The sequence below is a fragment of the Piliocolobus tephrosceles genome, chromosome 14 (assembly GCF_002776525.5).
Source record: "Piliocolobus tephrosceles isolate RC106 chromosome 14, ASM277652v3, whole genome shotgun sequence".
In the NCBI taxonomy this organism is placed as follows: Eukaryota; Metazoa; Chordata; class Mammalia; order Primates; family Cercopithecidae; genus Piliocolobus; species Piliocolobus tephrosceles.
In genome coordinates this window covers 25,688,278-25,708,624 of record NC_045447.1, presented here as the reverse complement: position 1 = coordinate 25,708,624, position 20,347 = coordinate 25,688,278, and the positions used below count along the sequence as shown (strand labels likewise).

The 20,347-nt window shown below is 48.4% G+C and overlaps 2 protein-coding genes across 6 annotated transcripts in view; one reads left to right on the top strand and one right to left on the bottom strand.

Moving 5' to 3' along the window:
* BSPRY (B-box and SPRY domain containing) overlaps positions 1-13,824 on the top strand; it is a 22,797-nt gene extending 8,973 nt beyond the window's left edge. Inside the window, exons 3-6 of one of the 3 annotated variants that reach the window (XM_023223780.2) lie at positions 2,803-3,033; positions 4,670-4,692; positions 10,847-10,971; positions 12,194-13,824. In XM_023223780.2, coding sequence (XP_023079548.1) covers positions 2,803-3,033; positions 4,670-4,692; positions 10,847-10,971; positions 12,194-12,720 — 906 coding nt within the window. In that variant the 3' untranslated portion in view covers positions 12,721-13,824. Of the gene's footprint in view, positions 1-2,802; positions 3,034-4,666; positions 4,693-10,031; positions 10,279-10,846; positions 10,972-12,193 lie in introns of those variants that run through there. The other 2 variants (XM_023223778.3, XM_023223781.3) reach the window with 2 other exon arrangements.
* Positions 13,825-16,021: 2,197 nt separating this feature from the next.
* Positions 16,022-19,734, bottom strand: HDHD3 (haloacid dehalogenase like hydrolase domain containing 3). 3 transcript variants are annotated; one of them, XM_023223760.3, is made up of 3 exons: positions 19,559-19,734; positions 18,071-18,144; positions 16,023-17,127 (listed from the first exon to the last, which is right to left on the bottom strand). In XM_023223760.3, the coding sequence occupies exon 3, from the start codon at positions 16,949-16,951 to the stop codon at positions 16,196-16,198; it is 756 nt and encodes a 251-aa protein (XP_023079528.1). In that variant the 5' UTR covers positions 16,952-17,127; positions 18,071-18,144; positions 19,559-19,734; the 3' UTR covers positions 16,023-16,195. The 3 variants fall into 3 exon arrangements, with proteins under 3 accessions (XP_031789958.1, XP_023079528.1, XP_023079529.1); XM_031934098.1 differs by lacking the exon at positions 19,559-19,734 and having other exon boundaries at positions 16,022-17,127; positions 18,071-19,552; XM_023223761.3 differs by lacking the exon at positions 18,071-18,144.
* Positions 19,735-20,347: the final 613 nt, after the last annotated feature.

Here is a 20,347-nt window from a genome sequence, read left to right as displayed (position 1 = left end):
GCAAAAAAAAAAAAAAAAAAAAAAAAAAAAAAAAAAAATTAGCCAGACATGATGGCATGAGCCTATAGTCCCAACTACTTGGGTGGGTGAGGTGAGAGGATCACTTGAGCCTAGGAGTTTGAGGCTGCAGTGAGCTATGATTGCGCCACTGCATTCTAGCCTGGGTGACAGAGCGAGACCCTGTCTCAAAAAATAAAACACTTATTCGTTGGTTCAAATCTGCTCTCTACTTAATAATTTTTTTTTTTTTTTTGAGACAGAGTCTCGCCCTGTCACCCAGGCTAGAGTGCAGTGGTGTGATCTCAGCTCGCTGCAGCCTCCACCTGCCAGGTTCAAGCAATTCTCCTGCCTCAGCCTCCTGAGTAACTGGGATTACAGACTCCCACCACTGGCCCAGGTAATTTTTTGTATTTTAGTAGAGGCAGGGTTTCACCATGTTGGCCAGGCTGGTCTCAAACTCCTGACCTCTGGTGATCCACCTGCCTAGGCCTCCCAAAGTGCTGGGATTGCAGGTATGAGCCACTGTGTCCAGCCACAACTACACTTTTAAAAGGATGCTTGGGCTATTTTTCCAGCATTTCTCTACCTTATTCTGAGAGGGTTTTTGGTTTGTCTACTCTCTGTCACGTGTTTGGAAAGGGAAGCTTTTTCTTTGCTTTGCTGTCCTTTTCTGGGAATGGCTCAACAAACTTGTTGAGATTGACTAGAGTCTTTTAGGCAGGAATCAGAATCTGATTCATCTTGGGTGAGGATCTGTTTTGATCCAGGATCAAACAGTACAACCATGGTTTCAGGGGCTCATCCTGTGGGTAAGGCATTAAGGTGGGATAAACAGGAGAATAATAGTGGGCTGGATATAGTTGCTCATGACTGTAATCCCAGCACTTTGGAAGACTGAGGCAGGAGGATCGCTTGAGCCCAGGAGATCAAAGCTGCAGTGAGCTATGATGGTGCCACTGCATTTCAGCCTGGGCATCAGAGCAAGAGTCTGTCTCTTAAAAAAAAAAAAAAAAAAGATGAAGAAGAGCAATAGTGAATGAATGTTATTGAACACATAATGTGGCAGGCTTTGTTCTACTTTATATATATTAACACATTTAACCCTCACCATAGCCTTATGAGGTAGGTACTATTATTATTCTCATTTTACAGGTTAGAAAATAGAGGCATAGGTGGAGGCCGGGCGCGGTGGCTCAAGCCTGTAATCCCAGCACTTTGGGAGGCCGAGATGGGCGGATCACGAGGTCAGGAGATCGAGACCATCCTGACTAACACGGTGAAACCCCGTCTCTACTAAAAATACAAAAAATTAGCCGGGCGAGGTGGCCGGCGCCTGTGGTCCCAGCTACTCGGGAGGCTGAGGCAGGAGAATGGCATGAACCCGGGAGGCAGAGGTTGCAGTGAGCTGAGATCCGGCCACTGCACTCCAGCCTGGGCGACAGAGCAAGACTCCGTCTCAAAAAAAAAAAGAAAAAAAAAAAAAAAAAAAAGAAAATAGAGGCATAGGGAAGATAAGGAAGATGTTCCAAGTTCCACAGCTAATGAGTGGAGCAGTTAAGATTTAAATCTAGACACTATCTCTAAAGCTTAATTTCTTGACCACTATGTTTTATGTTGCCTCAAGAGCACACTATAAACTTGGAGTCTTACCTTCTGAGTTCACTTGCCATTCACTTAGCTACTGTCTCCTCCCTGTAAGGCAAACTGTGGGTCTCAGAGATTTCTGTGAAATAGGAATGACTGCCCCATGCACTGTACAGAGCAGGTCTTCAGGGACAGGGCATAGGGAAGCTGCTGGCTATCCCTGACTTTCTCACATGAAGGAGGCAGTTCTATTCCCACTTGTCTGGCAAGAGTACAAGTGCAGCTGCTTATGCGACAGGTGCCTTTGGGGAGGATTGGTTGCCAGGTGGCATCTGGTGTAAGGGAATGGGATTGGACTGAGAGTCAAGAGAACTGGGTTCCAGTCTCAGCTTTGCTACTGAATTGCCATGTGAGCACTACCAAGAGATCTTTTCCTAAGTGAGAAAAAATTTCCTGGGTGGGCACAGTGGCTCATGCCTATAATCCCAGCACTTTGTGGGGCTGAGTTGGATGTATTGATTGAGTCTAGGAGTTTGAGACCAGCTTGGGCAACATGGTGAAACTCCATCTCTATTTTTAAAAAAATTTTAAAAAAAGAAAACATTTCCCATTCAGTCAATGTTTAAGTACCTACTGTATGCCAGGCACTGTGCTAAGAATTACTAGAAGACACCTGTTAACTTAATTGTCTGAGAATTGATTTCAGGCCTCTTCTGTGACAGATAAAAATTCTACCACATAACCAGTTGAAATGGACAGCTTTAGGAAGCCATCAGTTTTTTCCCTCAAAATGGTGAAATATCAACTGTACCACTGCTGGTATGGATCCTGCTAATGCGGATGACTTTTTAGGCCCTCTGCTCTGCAATTCTGTGATTCTCTGACCTTGATCCTTTGACCTTGTATTCCCAACTGTGATTAGGTAGAGTATTCCAGTTGGGCTCTAAGTCCTGCCCAGGTCTTCCATTATGTGATCATGGCTCCCTGAGATATGGCCTATGTGTCTGTATCTCAAATTTCTTTATCCTAAACCATATTTGGAAAGTCTTAGGGCAGAGATGTCAAAGTAAAAGGCTTACATGCTATTATTTCCATTACTAAGCCCGTGGCAGACACTGCTATTCAATCTCAACACTCCTTTCCACTGAGCCTAAACCCTTTTATTCCTGACCGGGGCTTTGCACAGACCACCCAGCTCCTCCTTTTGTCCCTCATCAGAGCATGGCCAGTGCAGCGAGGGAACTGGTTATCCAGCGGTTGAGTCTGGTGAGGAGTCTTTGCGAGAGCGAGGAGCAGCGGTTACTGGAACAGGTGCATGGCGAAGAGGAGCGGGCCCACCAGAGCATCCTGACACAGCGGGTGCACTGGGCCGAGGCACTGCAGAAGCTTGACACCATCCGCACCAGCCTGGTGGGCATGCTTACCCACCTGGATGACCTGCAGCTGATTGTAAGTCAGGCAAGGGTGAGGGCATGACCAGTTGGCCAGGCTCCCCGAAAGTCTGAAAATATGGAGAATGTTTGTCAGTATGAGGAGGGTGGAGATGAGAATTTGGAGCAGGGATGAGTGACAAAGATTCTTTGCTTGGCCAAACTTTAGTCAGGCTTCTGAGCCTTCTCCCAGGCCCATCTGTACACTTCATTATAAAATCCAATTTTTACAAAAGAACCCTGCTAAGTCGATGTAGCCAGAAACCCCCATCTTTGATATCTGATCATCGTTGATATCTGATGAGGTTCCTCATCCACCACCATCCCCCAGGTGATGTCCGATCACTGTGTTCTGTCTGCAGCAAGAATCCTGTTAGGTAGGCTTAGCCATAATCCCCCTTACCCCTAATGTTTCCTCTTAGTAACTTTCCATCCACTAACCCCTGAACCTGCTCCTTAGCTATAAATTCCTACCTGCCCACTCTGTGTTCAGAGTTGAACGCAGTCTCTCTCCCATTGCAAGACCCCATTGCAATGAAGTCTTGAATAAAGTCTGCCTTACTGTGCTCTAACAGGTATCATTAAATAATTTCTTCTCTAACATGAGGCAAGGGAATAAAACTATGTTTCTTTGGCACTGATAATAGTTTTCTTTTGATAGTGAGTCAATGTGTACTGAGTGCCTATTATATGTGAAGTGCTGTGCTATGGGGCAGAGTAACCAGATGCAGCTGTCAGCTGCTCCCAGCCTTACAAAGGAGACAAATACACACTAACTGACAATTAGGATATGGAAGGATATGTGCTGCAGTAGAGGAACTCACCCATGCTAGGGACTGACAATCCAGGCTAGGGGAAAGAGGGGTCAGGGAAGGTTTCCGGATGAAGCGACTTAGAAGCTGATGCCTGAAAGATAAGACGACTAGCTGTGTCAAAGGAAGTGAGAAGGTGGAAAGAGTTCAGGAGCATGTAGAGAGAACACTGTGCTCCAGGGAGCTGACGAGGTCTTCGATATGAAAACACAGAGCTCATCCTTAATCCTACCACCCAGAAATCACCATGATTCATATTTGGTACATAGCCTTTCAAAGCATTTTATATAGATAGGCAGCTGCCTGCAGTTTTGAGGGGAGAAGGTGGCATCTGAGTCACAAGCAGAGGAAGGAGAATGTGGAACACCTGAGCTGTCCCACTGCCTCTGCAAGTAGGGCAGTTTCCATGACTGCCCGCAACTGTGCATTCATTTAGTCACAGCGTCCATGGACAGAGCATGCTCCTTCACAGACACTGGGACAGTCACAATAGAAGACTCAGAAAGAGTTGCAGCCATCCAGAAGCTGGCAGTCTTCATGGGGGATGCTGTCGGGTAAACAGGCGATGGTCCTGAGTGGAGTTGAGGGGAATCCAGGATGCCCTGGGACATGGGGTAGAGTGATTCATTGTGAGCATGTGTTATGGGTGCGTGTGTGTGTGTGTGTGTGTGTGTGTGTGTGTGTGTAGAACAGCCTAGAAAACTTTATGCTGGTCTTAAAGAGTAGAAGTTTTTATTCTAGAGTCCACATGGAGCCCTTTCTGGTGGTTAAATCTGTCCTAGCATTGACTCCCTGCTGGGTATCTGGTGTCAAGCTTGACTTTGTTTTCTTTTCTCACAGCAGAAGGAGCAAGAGATTTTCGAGAGGTGAGTATAGACCCCGTGATTTGACTGGGTAGTCTTGGAGACCCTTAGGCCTCTTCACACCCCACTGCCTTCAGGCCCTGCTGCTCTTGGGGGAATGCACAGGGTATGCAGCTGAGTGGCTTTCCTGGAGCCCAGCTCTGTGGACAGGGAATCTATCTGCCCTTGGCTTACAGAACTGCTTTAACACACATGGAAAGGCAGTGGAATACTTAGTAATCCAAGGCTTGCCACTGCTTTCTTAAACTTCCTCTGTAAAAAGAGGATTTTTACCTGTTGGAGGGTTTTACCACCTCCATCTGCAGATGAAAATGTTGAGACTCTAAAAGGGGAAGGGACCTCCCTAAGCCTGGAACCAGGGGGTTGGACCCGTCTAACACCTGCCCAGTACTGTCACCTCTGCCTCATTCCTCCTTTCCCTGATGGAGGAATCTTTGAAACTTAAGTCTGCATTACCACTCAAACTTTGCATTTTAGCTCTTCAATAATAAAAGAATTTCACCAGGTCCTGCCTGAGTTCTAAAAGAGCTGAGGGCCTAAGGAAGTGGTCAAGAGGACATAATTTGCCAGGCAGAGTAATTCACAAACCTTCTGTGTGAAATTTCAGAGCTATACTTGGGGAACACAGTCCATTCTTCTCATTTATTTACTTATTTTTCTATATTTCAACGGGTATAAATTATTTATTTTCATATTTAAGTTTCAATAGCAATACATGTGCATGAGAGAAAAAAATTCCACCAATATAAAGCCATTTAAAATGAAAAATGAATCTTTCTGGGCATGGTGTCTTACACCTGTAATTCCAGCACTTTGGGAGGCTGAGGCAGGAGGATAGCTTGAAACTAGGAGTTTGAGACCAGCCTGGGCAATACAGTAAGACCTGATCTCTACAAAAAAATAAAAAATTAGCCATGCATCGTGCTGAGAACCTATAGTCCCAGCTTCTCAGAAGGCTGAGACAGGATGATCACTTGAACCTGGGTGGTTGAGGCTACAGTGAGCTGTGCTCACACCACTGCACTCAGTCTGGGCAACAGTGTAAAACCCTGTCTCAAAGAAAAAGGAAAAATGAGTCTCCATCACCCTTTCCCAGTCCTATTCTCTGACAGCGATGGGTTTGAATAGATGTGCGTTTGTGGACTTATATATAGTCATAGGAGGGTATGTGGGGGTTTTTTGGTTGTTGTCTTAAAAACTTTTTTGGGCCTGGTGGCTCATGCCTATAATCCCTTCACTTGGGGAGGCCAAGGAAAGTGGATCACTTGAGGTCGGGAATTCAAAACCAGCCGGGCCAAGATGGTGAAATCCCGTCTCTACTAAAAACACAAAAATTAGTCAGGTGTGGTGGTGTGCGCCTGTAGTCTCAGCTACTCAGGAGGCTGAGGCAGGAGAATCACTTGAACCCACGTGGAGGTTGCAGTGAGCTGAGATGCGCTACTGCACTCCAGCCTGGGGCAACAGAGTGAGACTCCACCTCAAAAAAAAAAAAAAAAAAAAAGAAAGCTGGGTGTGATGACTCACGCCTGTAATCCCATCACTTAGGGAGGCCTAGACAGGTAGATCACTACTTGAGGTCAGGAGTTCACAACCAGCCTGGCCAATATGGTGAGACCCCTTCTCTATTAAAAATACAACAATTAGGCCGGGCGTGGTGGCTCAAGCCTGTAATCCCAGCACTTTGGGAGGCCGAGACGGGTGGATCACGAGGTCAGGAGATCGAGACCATCCTGGCTAACACGGTGAAACCCCGTCTCTACTAAAAAATACAAAAAACTAGCCGGGCGAGGTGGCGGGTGCCTGTAGTCCCAGCTACTTGGGAGGCTGAGGCAGGAGAATGGGGTAAACCCGGGAGGTGGAGCTTGCAGTGAGCTGAGATCTGGCCACTGCACTCCAGCCCGGGAGACAGAGCGAGACTCTGTCTCAAAAAAAAAAAAAAAAAAAAATACAAAAATTAGCTGGGTGCAGTGGCACACGCATGTCATCCCAGTTATTGGGGAAGCTGAGGCAGGAGGATCGCTTGAGTCCAGGAGGCAGAGGTTATAGTGAGCTGAGAGCCTGTGACTGCACTCCACCTGGGTGATGGGACTGAAACCCTATCTCAAAAAAAAGAAAAAAAAAAAAAAATTAAAACACAGATAGGATCATGTTATACCTGTTGTTGTGAAACTTGTTAGGCTATCTGGGACATCTTTCCACGTCAGTACATTTAGATTCACGTCCCTTTTTTGAAAGTTTGTGAAGTATTGCACAGTGTAGATGGATCATATTTATTTTACTGTCTCCTGATGCATGCTTGGCTTGTTCTCGCTTCTCCCCTTGTACAATCTTTTCACATTTCTGCCCATCTTCTCTATCTCCTTTATCTTCATCATCTTCCTTTAATACAGTGTATCCTTAATATCAAGCTGATCTGAGTTTTTAAAATTGATCTTTAATTTTTTATTCAAATGATTTCAAACTTAGAAAAAAGTTGCAAAGGTAGTATAATGAGCTTCACCTAGAAAATATCAATTGTTGATATTTTGCCACATTCATTGTCGCTCGTTCTCTCTCTTCCTATTTATCTATCTAGTATATATGTTAGAAACTTATTTTTTTATGGTCTGTTTGAGGGTGAATTCCAGAAAACATGAACTTTTCTTTCAAAATACTTCAGCATGTTTCTCCTAGAAACAAAGACATTCCCTCACATAACCCCGGTGTAAATTGAGGAAATTTAACATTGATATAATACTATAATCTAATACACAGTCCATATCCGACTGTTTCCAATTGTGCAAATGTTCTTAACAGTGTTTTATTTTGTTTTCCTAATTCAGCTGGTCTTTTTAAGTCTAGAATAATTCCTTAGCTTTTTTTTTTTTTTTTTTTTTTTAAACATTTTTAAAGAGTCAAGGTCAAGGCCAGTTTATAGGATCTCCCTCAGTTGGGTTTATCTGATGTTACCTTATGATTAGATTCAAGTTATACATTTTTAGCAGGAATACCTCATAAGTGATGTGTCTTCAGTTCATCATATCTGGGGGCACATGATGTCCCTTTGTCCGTTATCAAGGATGTCCATTTTGTGCACTTGGATAAGGTGATGTCTACTAGGTTTCCTCATTATAAAGTTACACTTTTCCTTTTATAATTACTAAGCAGTCTGTGAGGAGACACTTTGTGCATATATATCCTGTGTCCCTTCAGACTTTCTCCCAATAGTTTAGCAACCATTGGTCACTCCTGCCTGAATTATTCCTTTATTTATTTGCTTGTTTGTTCTCTTATTCAATATTAATACAGACTCATGGATTCTTATTTTATTCAGTTATAATCTGTCACTGTAATTACTAATTTTGACATTCAGACTGTCCCAGATTTGGCCAGTAGAAACCCCTTCAAACTGGACCCTGTGTCCTTTTGAAAAGTTCCCATCATTCTTTGAGCACTTTCTTGCTCTCTGGCACAAGAAGCACGAGAAGAAAACCCCAGCTCAACTTGTACTTTTCCTGCCCCTGATTCAGCTACTTCTCCAGGGGACCTGGTTGTTTTTAGTGGAGAATGATATTTAGAAACCAAGATCTGAGCATTAAGGGTACTCAGTGACCTCGCTTCCAGGCCTCACTCAGTGTATAGCAGATGGAACTAGGAAGAGAGAGAGAGAGAGAGAGTGAGTGTGCATGTGTGTGTGTAGCTGTTTGATGCATGAGTTTGTATCACAGCTTCATTTTTTTTTTTTTTGAAACTGAGTCTTGCTCTATTGCTCAGTGGCACAATCTTGCCTCACTGCAACCTCCACCTCCTGGGTCCAAGCGATTCTCCTGCCTCAGCCTGCCAAGTAGCTGGGATTGCAAGCATGTGTCACCACACCCAGCTAATTTTTGTAATTTTAGCGGAGACAAAGTTTCACCATATTAGCCAGGCTGGTCTCAAACTCCTGACCTCAAGTGATCCTCCTGCCTCAGTCTCCCAAAGTGCTGGGATTACAGGCATAAGCCACCATGCCCAGCCCATATCACAACTTCTAATTCCAATGTAACACCTCAAGGTTTTTCCTTTGCCCTCTCCCTTTCTACATTTGTACCCTTTATTATTTTACAGTGAGGACTGCAGCCCCCAACAACAATATTTGCTCAATCCTACAATACATACAAAGTTGTCTGGGCATTGCAAAGCCCATACTACTATTGACAGGCCTATCCATAGAGTTCCAGATTTGTCTGTATGTTCTTTATGCCCCCAGGCTGAGGGAATATACTCTCAAAGTACTGTGTTCAAAAGTTGTCAAGCCCCATCTAGCTGGAAACTCACTTATCTGAGAAGTGCCTTGTTGGCTCTGGTGTTTCCACGCTCATGGCTGGGCTCAACTCTGACCAGACACTGCAGCAGATCCTGCTGCACCGTCTGGGTGTTCTGATCCTGGCCGGGGCATGCTATGTTCAGGCCCTGTTTCATTTCCACCCCTTTGAGGCCATGAGTTTTGTCTTCGGTACCATAGGGCATCTAGCCCAGGTGGTTTGCTGTAGACTTTACTCTGTATGTTCAGCTTCAGATTTGCCCTGGGATGACAGCTTAGCACTGCTGACATCAGCTTCTCTTTCTTACCCACCTGTTGGCTGGAGCTCCTGTGTTCTGAGAAGATGGCAATAGACCCTCTGTTGTCCTGACCACAAAGAGCCTTTGTTACTAAGCTTGCTCCCGGCATTTCTAAGGCTCTATTCACCTCATGCCTTCCAAGACAGAACAGTCAGTGACAGTCTTGCAAAGAGCCATCAGGGTATATGCCCCACCCCTGTTTCCTCACTCCATTTATAGGCAAAGCCATGAGATATGGGGAGAGAGTGTGTGTACTCAGAACCACTGCCTGATCTCAAAGCCATCTTTAGGATTGGAGGCAGTAGGAAAGGTCTTTCTCAGCACCCGGGTCAAAAGGCTGCAAAGCTCCATGGTAAACTCCTACTTTGCCCTATATTCCTTTGAGATTTCACTCCAGGTCAAGGAAAAAAATATGTTGAATGCTGTCTGGGCTTCATCCCAGCTTTGTTCTATTTTTGCATGCAGGAAGGACTTGAATACAGCTCCCCTTTTTAGCTCTGAATCCGTTCTGTCCTGTCAAATCAGATAACCACTGTCTCCCAGGTTATAGCAAAGGAAATGTGAGAAAACAGCAAGCCCAGGGCCTCGCTGCTGATACGTGGCTGTTTTCAACCCCTAGGCATCATATTGTCCCAAATTACCTCTCCAGCAAAACCCAGGCCCCATTGTGAGCTGAGGAGAGAGTTATTAAGAGCACAGTGCCATGATTCATTTGTGGCTGGGGTGATAACTGATGGCGCTTTCCTTTGTGGACCCCTCAGGTGTTTGCATTTTTAAAGTAGAGGAGTGGCTGTACCTTCTGACAAAACCCAGGGAAACATGACTGCCCCAACAGGCCTGAGAGGCAGGTGAGATATTTTCCAGGCAAGGGCAAGATGTTGGAGTAGAAAGACTATCGTGCAGGGGTTCCAGAGGCCCAGGTCTTAGCCCCAGCTCTGCCATTAACTTACTGAGGGACTCTGGCAAATTGCTTCCTCTGCAGAGCACACCACCTTCAATTTCTAATACTAGCACCAAGAATACATCTCCCTGTAAACTGTCCACCAGCTTTGCTAAAATTAAGGTTTCTGGGGAGAAACAGGGGAAATGGCCACCTTCCCTTTGGGCCCAAGCCCCTGTTTGGGGCCTGGATGCCATTCTTTTTTTCTTTCTTTTTTTTTTTGAGACAGGGTATCACTCTGTCACCAAGGCTGGAGTGCAGTGGCATGATCTCGGCTCACTGCAGCCTTGAACTCCTGGGCTCAAGCAATTCTCCCACCTCAGCCTCCCAAGTAGCTGGGACTACAGGTGCATGCCTCACCATGCCCAGCTAATTTTTAAATTTTTTGTAGAGATGGAGTCTTATTATGTTTCCCATGCTGGTCTCAAACTCCTGGGCTCAAGCAATCCTCTCCCACCTCCGGCCTCCCAAAGTGCTAGGGTCACAGGGGTGAGCCACTGCACCTGGCCCTAGCTGCCAATCTTGGTGTCACCTGGATAGGAGGATTTTACTTCTGTTCTTCTCTTCATCCCATATTGATCCAGATATATTTCCAGAACCATCCTGAATCTCTGTCTCTGTTTTTCCCCATATAAGGACCGAAGAAGCAGAGGGCATTTTGGATCCCCAGGAGTCGGAAATGTTGAACTTTAATGAGAAGTGCACTCGGAGCCCACTACTGACCCAACTCTGGGCAACGGCGGTTCTTGGGTCCCTCTCAGGTTAGCAGCAGTAGAGCCCAGGACTATTAGGACAACTGGGCTTCTGTCTGTCTGGGGTTCACTCCTGGTTCACAATGGGGACCCGTGCTTCTGAAATGGTAGCTTAAACAAGTCATCCTGGATGCAGGCTGGTCAGTAGGGTCAAGGTTCCAGACAGGCCTGGGGCAGCTGGGCCAAGTCCTGCCCATTTCCAGACTAACGTTCTGTGGTTGGGTCAAAGATAAATCTCATTCCTACAAGTCATGTCTTCCTTATATCCTGACCTACTAGGGCAGCTCAGTATTATTTATTGGAAACCTGGGGTTTCTCTTTAAGAAGATATAATTGATGGCCAACTGAAGAACATCTAGACCAAGAATTAAGCTGCCTGATTTGCCTCACTTACTCACTTTACACACTGACTCAGACCAACTATGGGCCTCACCCTGTGCCGCATGCTGGGGCCACAGAGGTAAACTGACATGGTCTTCTGCCTCCAGGAATTCCAGCTTAGCACAGGGGTTCTCCAGAGCAGGCCTCCTCCAAGTTAGAAGGAAGCTTCCATTCTCCCAATGATAGTCTTTGCACAATTCGTGGAATAGTTAGGTTAATAGACTGATCTTTTTTTTTCAGTTTTAATCCTCCATCCTCATACTATCCTTACAATTTTGGTACAAGCTGTAGCTTGTCTACTCTAGATTCTGGTATCAAATGATGCCTGATTTACCAGCAGTTTAGATATTTGCTAGAAATCGCTTATCTCATGCTTCCTAGCTCCCAGAGGCTGTGTTTCTAGGACAAGTCCAATCTGGAGGTCACAGATATGACCAAGTAGAAAGGAGTATAATCAGTGCTAGGTATAAGAACAAAATGCTTTGTCTTCATTTTGCCCCTGCCACCAACTCAGTGTGTAAACTTGGGCAACTCCCTTTTTCCTCTCTGGGCCTTATTTCTATCAGAGTTTACAGATGAGAGTCTTGACTGATAGTAACTATCGTTATAAAGGCTACAGTTTAAAGAGCACTTACATGCTGGGCACTTTACATGTATGATTCTGTTTAATTCTTGTGATCACCCAGTGAGAAGTCCTATTTTGACCCCCATTTTACAGATGAGGCTCAGAGAAAGTAAATGGCTTATATGAGGTCACCATGCTAATGAGTGGCGAGGAACTTTTGCTACCTGGCAGGACCAGGTTAGGGCAGGGTGGGCCCTCGGCAACTCTGAGCATTCTTTCTGGCAGGCACAGAGGACATACGGATCGATGAGAGGACAGTCAACCCCTTCCTGCAATTGTCAGATGATCGAAAGACCCTGACCTTCAGCACCAAGAAGTCAAAGGCCTATGCAGATGGCCCGGAGCGCTTCGACCACTGGCCCAATGCCCTGGCTGCCACCTCCTTCCAGAGTGGGCTCCATGCCTGGATGGTGAATGTCCAGAACAGTTGTGCCTATAAGGTGGGCGTGGCGTCAGGTCACCTGCCCCGCAAGGGTTCTGGCAGTGACTGCCGTCTGGGCCACAATGCCTTCTCCTGGGTCTTCTCTCGCTATGATCAGGAGTTTCGTTTCTCACACAATGGGCAGCACGAGCACCTGGGGCTGCTGCGGGGCCCAGCCCAGCTGGGTGTACTGCTGGACTTGCAGGCTCAGGAGCTGCTCTTCTATGAGCCAGCCTCCGGCACAGTGCTCTATACCCATCATGGGTCCTTCCCGGGGTCCCTCTTCCCAGTCTTTGCTGTGGCCGATCAGACCATTTCCATTGTCCGCTGACCTCTGGCCATAGGAGGCCAGGTCCACCTCCCACCACCCTTTCAGGCCATGTTTCTACTCAGTGTCCTTTTCCCAAATGATGTGTGTGGTGTTTCTAAGGGAAACAAGGCCCACAACTAGTGGGCAGCTTTAGGGGGGATGAGAATCTCTTTCAGATCTAGGCACAACCTGTAAATCACAGGTGTCCAAACTTTTGGCTTCCCTGGGCCACATTCGAAGAATTTTCTTGGGCCACATAAAATACACTAACGATAGCTGATGAGCTAAAAAAAAAAAAAAAAAAAAGTCTGTTTATACATTTTCGTGATATCTGCCACCACAGATAAGCAAAAAAGTCCTTGCATTCAAAGGGTTGGAGATTGCTGCTCTGAATGCTGGCTATCTGTGGGAAACCCACTATTCCCTGGGCCTTAGTCTCCCAAATCCACCATGCATCTGCCCCTCTGAGGGTGTCTTCACTTTGTCTCTGGCATCCAGCATGGTGCCTGGTGCATAGTGAGTATGCAATAAATATTTGGCAGGTGAGTGGATGGATAGATGGATAGGTGAATGTAGGTGGACAGGTGACTTGGGTGGATGTGGTGGTCTCTGGAGAAGCACTGCCATTCAGCCTCCTGCTCCAGGCTTGCACATGCAGAAGTGCTTCTCTTCACAGGCAGAGGAGCCTGTGGCTAAAGTTTCCGCATCCCATTAATTCAGTGCTTCTTTTTCATGACATGGCACATAGAGAAAATACTTTTTCTAGCACACAAGAGCAACCTGAAAGGCTGCTCCTGGCCAGCGGACTCTGTCCTAGGGGACCGTGTCCTCCCCCATGTCCTGCCTAGGCCCTCAGAGGACCAGGGGATCGTGTCTCCAGGTAACCTGACTGCAGCCCCATTATCAGCATCTGTCTCACACCTGCCGACTGAGCTCCAGCCTGTGCTCACCGGTAATAGCAGGGACGGCCTTTTCCCTTAGAGAAGCTGATAAGTTTCCGTACTTGATGGCCCCCTCTAACATAAACTGCACACTTGGGGTGATGGCTGAAAGCCAGAAAGAGCTGAGGGAGCAAGAGGGCCAACCTCAGGGCACGTGGGAATTAGTAAAGGTCTTGAAAGCATTAAAGATTTATTCCATGTTCTTTGTTGCTAATCGGGTGTATACTGTACGCTGGCCTGTCTTCATACCCTTATTGCATTCTTGGAAATAAGTGGGCGGCAGCTCACTGTAGCAGAGAGAGCCTGGAGACGTTACCAAGACCCAAGGCAAGTCCCTGTATGCTTGTCTCCATGAGAAGTTCACCCTAGAACAGTGGTCTTCAAACTTTTATCCAGGAACTCTCTTCTAAAGTAATCTTACCTACAACTTCAGGCTCATGGGTCCAAAGAAGATGAAAGGCAGAGCGCTCCCCACTTTCTTTGGGAGCCACAGAGCAGTTTGAAAACCAGTGTTTATTAATTAATTTTTGTTTTGAGACAGTCTCAAAGGGAGGCCGAGGCAGGTGGATCACCTGAGGTCAGGAGTTTGAGACTAGCCTGGCCAACATGGTGAAACCCCATCTCTACTAAAAATACAAAAAATTAGCTGGGCATAATGGTGTACACCTGTGATCTCAGCTACTCAGGAGGCTGAGGCAGGAGAATCGCTTGAACCTGGCAGGCGGAGATTGCAGTGAGCCGAGATTGCAATACTGCCCTCCAGCCTGGGCAACAGAGTGAGACTCCATCTCCAAAAAAAAAAAAAAAAGGAAATTACTGCTGCCTGGCCTTGGTGCCAGTCCCAAGGAAGACAGACCAAAAGGGGTTTGGTCAAGTCCCAAAGAGATCTTCCCTGCCTTTGCCTGGGCACAGCCCCTGCTCAAAAATCTGGGTCAAAGCCAAGGCTTTTCTTGACACCTGAAGGCCCCCATGCCATGCTTCTCCCAACCCACTAACCCAGCTCCTCACAGCAGCCTTCATTCCACAGTTCATGAGCCTGCTGCAGGAACGTCCTCTTCATCCCCCTGCTCATCTAAAGCCACCCCCAGTGCCACTCAATTCAGCATCCACTCTAGAGCCCTCCCGGGCTATTGGCACCAGAACACACTGCCAGGAGTGTGCCTATGTTTTTAATGTGTGGCATCCCCTGGCACTGGGCAAGGCACAGAGATGTCCAACAAATACCAAGTAGAAAGGTGTGGGAAGGTGGGGAGGCAGGAAGAGAAATTGTTGTTGTTTTTGTTTTTAGAGACAGGGTTTCACTCTGTTGCCCATGCTGGAGTGCAGTGGCACGTAGCTCACTGTAACAGAACTCCTGGGTTCAAGTGATCCTCTCGCCTCAGCCTTCTGAGTGGCTGGGATTAAAGGTGTGTGCCAGCACACTGGGCTAGTTCTTAAATTTTTTGTAGAGATGGGGTTTCACCGTGTTGCCCAGGCTAGTCTCGAACTCCTGAGCTCAACTGATCCTCCTGCCTCAGCCTCCTAAAGTGAGAAAAGGAATTGAAAAACCCAACCTACTTCAACCTCCAATTGTTCCCCCCTCCCCCCAAACCTACTCCCTACACTCCAGTCCTTGCTCCCCATACTCTCCTACCTCCACACTGGTCTCTGCGACAGAGGTGCCCTTCGAGATTGACATTCTTTAGGACACCTCCCCTATTCTCCCAGAATCTCCACTGTACCATGTTTCACATGACAAGCATCCCCATCTACTTACAACCTAGTGGTCAAGCCAATGGGCTTTGGATTCAGATGTGCCTAAATTGGAATCCTGGCTTCTTTGCATGCTGGCTGTGACCTCGGGCAGGCTGCTTAACCTCTGAATTTCAGTTTCCTCATTTGTAAAGTTGTGGTGGGGGTCAAACCACCTAGGCCCAACGAGGTAGCTTTGAGGGTTATATGTGCATATAAGTAACTTAGCACATTACCTAACACAGGGCAGGCATATGTCAACAGGATTTCTTCTCATGACTGTTATGGGGTTCCTTGCTTAAATTATCTTCATACTATGTGGTACTAATGGACAGTGTCCCTACAGGACGGCTTAGCACACTGCTTTTCAAACTAAGCACTGACCCCAGGCTTTCAGAGGGAGGGTGTTTCAGAAGCTGAAAGAGAGACCTTAGGACCTCTGCTTCAACTCCAGCAGTTTTTCAGTTTGTTTTTAGTTTTGCACAATGGGGTTTCAGACGTCCCATGACAAAAGGCCCCGCTGCTAAAACCCAGTTTGAAAGTGCCTGGTTTTGAAGCTAGTTGGGCCTTCTGTGAATCCTGTTGGATGTGAAGAGGCCTCCTAGTGGAAAAGGGTGCGAATGAGAACGAGGGAAGGCAGAGGCTAGGAGCTGGTTAGTGGGGCAAGGCTGAGAGCTCAGCACTCACTGCTTTATTATCAGAAGAGGTGACAAAGGCCGCAGGCAGAGGGGAAAAGTCCAGAGCTGTGGAGAAAGAGAGGCTCCTCCAGGGTTTGTTTAGGGTTTTCTCCATGGCCTAGGGCCCAGCCACTTCCCTCACTGGCCTCAAAGTCCTGGGCTTGAGCCCTCTAGGCAGTCAAGGGCAGGCAGGAGATGGGCCAGAGAGGGGAGGATGTGTTCTTTAGGTACAGAATCCCTGACTACGGGGTCCAGTGCCTGTGGGTCAACCACCAGGAAGCTGTGCATGCCCACAGCCCGAGGCCCCTGGTAATCGCAGAGGTAATTATCCCCAACATGGGCTGTCACTACCGGTTCCATATGAGCAAGCCGCAAGGCCTCCTGGAAAATGCGGGGGTCTGGCTTGGGCCAGCCAGCAGCCTCAGAGGTCAGCACAAAGTCGAAGTGTTCACGCAGGCCAAGGCCCCCCAGGATGCCCTCTAGCCGTTGGTCAAAGTTGGAGATCACTGCCAACCTCAGACCCCGTGAGCGGCACTCCCTCAGGGTGTCCTCAGCCCCATCTAACACCTGCCAGGTGCAGGGGCGGCTGAAGTCGTCATACAGCTGTTCAGCGATGGGGGCTACAGCCTGAGCATCCTGGACACCTGCCAGGTGGAAGGTCTGCAGGACCACGTCCAGCCACCACTGGCGGGAGGTGAGGCCATGGCTCAGACCGTAGTTGGGGAAGCTGTGGCTCTGGGCCCTGTACGCCTGTCTGAAGCCTTGTTCCAGGGCTGAGGGCTCCACCTCCAGCCCATGGGCCCGGGCCTTGGTGGCATATTCCTCCCCTAAGGGGTGGCGGAGCCTGAGCAGCGTGTCCTTCACATCCCACGTCAGCAGTCGTATCTGCAGCCGGTGTGCCATGGAGGAGGCCAAGTCCACCCCAGTTCTGCCTCGGGTCCCACAGTGGGTCCCAGGGGGACGCTGAGCTGGATAAGACCACCTCTGCACAACCTAACAATCACCTCTTTCCAGGCCTTGTGGGTCAGATTTGCTGGCTAACATGAAGCACTTGGGAAATGTCTTCACAGCACAAGTTCCTAGAATGAAAAACAGCAGGTAAGGTGGAAGCTCAGGCCCTGACATCAGACAGACTGGGTTCAAATTCTGGTGCTGCCAATGGTGTGACCCTAGGAAAGTCACTCTGAATCCACAACACATTTCTGAGCACCTTTTTGAGCTAGCTGCTAGCATATGGGACAGATTTCCAGCCCTTATGGCATTTACAGGCACTGAAGAACAGGGATATGGATATTAGGCAAAGAACTACACAAATACTTAAATACAATGAAGTCAATAGATACCATAAGGATATAAATCCAGGGAACGCATCTAGTCTGTGTAGTTAGGGAATGTCATAAGCAAGTGAAGTTTCTTTTTATTTATTTTTAATTTTTTTTTTGAGACACGGTCTCTCTCTGTCTCCCAGGCTGGAGTGTATGGCTCATTGCAGCCTTGATCTCCCAGGCTCAGTCAATCCTCCTGCTTCAGCTTCCCTTGTAGCTGGGAGCCACCAATCCCGGCTAACTTTTGAATTTTTTGTAGAGACAGGGCGGTGGGGTGGGGTGGGGCGGTGGGGGTCTCACTATGTTGCCCAGGCTGCTCTCCAACCCCTGGACTCAAGTGATCCCCCAGCCTTGGCCACCCGAAGTACTGGGATTATAGGCGTGAGCCACCATTCCCGGCCCTGCAAGTCAAGTTTCAATGGAGATCAGAAGAATGAATGTGCAAGAAGCAGAGGTAGGTGAGTGCTCCCGTGAGTGGAAATAGCAAGTGCAAAGGCCCTGAGGTAGGGCAAGGAGTCTGGTGCTTTGGGTTGACAGAGGCCAGCTCAGGCAGGACCTTGTAGGTCAGGACACAATTATTATGATTGCTATTATCATTATTAGGGATGTCAAAGACAGAAGGGGCCTTGCAGAGCATCTGAACAATATCCTGGCTGCTGGGCAGAGTAGACTGAGCCTGAAAGGGGCAGGTACTTACCTAAGGTCACAGTGGGTCAGTGGCACAGCCAGGACCAGAACCCAAACTTCCAGACTCTCTGGCCAGTTCTTCCACTGTACCATGAAATATATTTGGATTTTAAAAATTGGTGAACCTGTACAGCACAGGAGAAAAGACAGGACAGAGCAGGCTGTCTGTCTTTAGCCCTCTCTGAACCCCAACTTTTCCATCTTTACTGGAGGTAATAACACTGGCCTAGGAGGAGAGCCGATGAGAGAACTGACTCAAGGCACAAGAAACAAATGACTCAGCCTGCTATCCAGAGGCTGGTGCAGCTTCTTTCCCCAGACAGAGCTGATCCCAGACAAGGCTGTCCCCTTGAAACCTGAGGGGCCAGAGTTCAAAGTACAGCCAAGTTGATACTTAGGGAGGGGCATCGCTGGTGAATCTGGGGAAGCCTTGGAGGAAGTCTGTCCAGGAAATGAATTAAGGAGACTCATCCAAAGACCCTCTCATTTTGCAGGTGTGTAGACAGAGACCCAGTGAGGGGCAGTAATTTACCCCCCAAATCACACAGGGAGTCACACTGGCACAGCTAAGACTAGAGCAGAGGGTTCTAGCTCCTGACCCATGGCTTTTTCTTTTTTTTTTTTTAGACGGAGTTTCGCTCTTGTTGCCCAGGCTGGAGTGCAATGGTGTGATCTCGGTTCACTGCAACCTCCACCTCCCAGGTTCAAGCGATTCTCCTGCCTCAGCCTCCCAAAGAGCTGGTATTACAGGCATGCGCCACCACACCCGGCTAATTTTTTTTTTTTTTTTTTTTTTTAATTCTTAGTAGAGATGGGGTTTCTCCATGTTGGTCAGGCTGGTCTCGAACTCCCGACCCCAGGTGATCCGCCCATCTCAGCCTCCCAAAGTGCTGGGATTACAGGCGTGAGCCACCACACCTGGCCGGCTTTTTCCTTTTTTTGTTTTTTTTTTTTTTTTTGAGACACAGTCTCACTCTGTCACCCAAGTTGGAGTGCAATGGCATGGTCTCGGCTCACCACAACCTCCGCCTCCCAGATTCAAGCGATTCTCCTTTCTCAGTCTCCCGAGTAGCTGGGACTACAGGCGCCCACCACCACACCTGGCTGATTTTTGTGTTTTCAGTAGAGACGGGGTTTCACTATGTTGGACAGGCAGGTCTCGAACTCCTGATCTCGTGATCCTCCCACCTCCGCCTCCCAAAGTGCTGGAATTACAGGCGTGAGCCACCGCGCCGGGCCTGGCTTTTTCGATTTCTAAAAGCGCGGGTTTGGGGCTATGCGCTGCAGGCATGAACTGCTCGCCCTTCCTCCCCACCTCCACGGCTCCGGAAAGGCGAAGTCCAGGAGCCCGAACCTCACGCAGAATCTCTACAGCTGCCGTTAGCAGCGTGAGCTGGCGCGGGGGTCCTAGGGACCTTTGCGGCGGCCTACCCCTTGGGTCCCCTTGTCGCTGTAGCGCGTCCACGGCTCGGCGCCGGTTCCCGGGCCCAGGACCTACCTGAGCTGCAAGGAAGCCGGTAGAGAACGCAGCCGCAAGTCCGGCGGGCTCGGGCGGAGGTGCGCAGGCACCGGGAGGCGGGGCGGGGATCGTGCGGACCGCCCCTTCCTCCCTTTCCGACACGCTTATGTCTGTCCTCGCCCTTTTCCCCGCCCTTGTCCCCTCACCTTCGCCCTCTTCCACCCGCCTCCCTCGTCGCCCTCGCCGTCCCCTCTCCCTCCGTCTCACTGTGCGCCCCTCTGCGCCCCTGTCACCCGCCTTCACTGCGCGCTTCCGTTACTCTGCACCCGCTCCGCCCCTTATTCCCTCCCCATACCCTCTCGGTTCCCCAGCCCGCACACCCTTCCACTCTCCAGCCCCCGTTACCAGCACCTTCTCTGCCCTGTCTGGGTACCCCCTGCCGACCACACCGCCCCTACCCACCGCGCTCTTCCCGCTCCCCATCCCCCACCCCGCTCCTTGCCTCCTTTGGATCGGGATATCCCCGAAAAGTACCAGGTTGACTGGGAGGAGGGGAGCTGGGACCCAGCCTGGCTTGCTTAGTGTTGTGTGAACCTGGACAAGGCCCTGCCCCTCTCTGGTCTCAGGGTCCCCAGTTTGTATCGGAGGAAATTGCTTCAGTTGGAAACTTGTTAAATCCAATTTGGTGAGGTTAAATCCAACTGCAGTAACCTGCTTTTTTATTCTTTCCTTTTCTATTTTTTTTTTTTTTTTTTTTTTTTTGGGGCAGGGTCTCGCTCTCCCGCCCAGGCTGGAGTGCAGTGGTGCGATCTCAACCCACTGCAACCT

Coding starts and splice junctions, on each gene's coding strand:
- HDHD3 (XM_023223760.3), bottom strand. CDS start 16,951: ATGGCACACCGGCTGCAGATACGACTGCTGACGTGGGATGTGAAGGAC.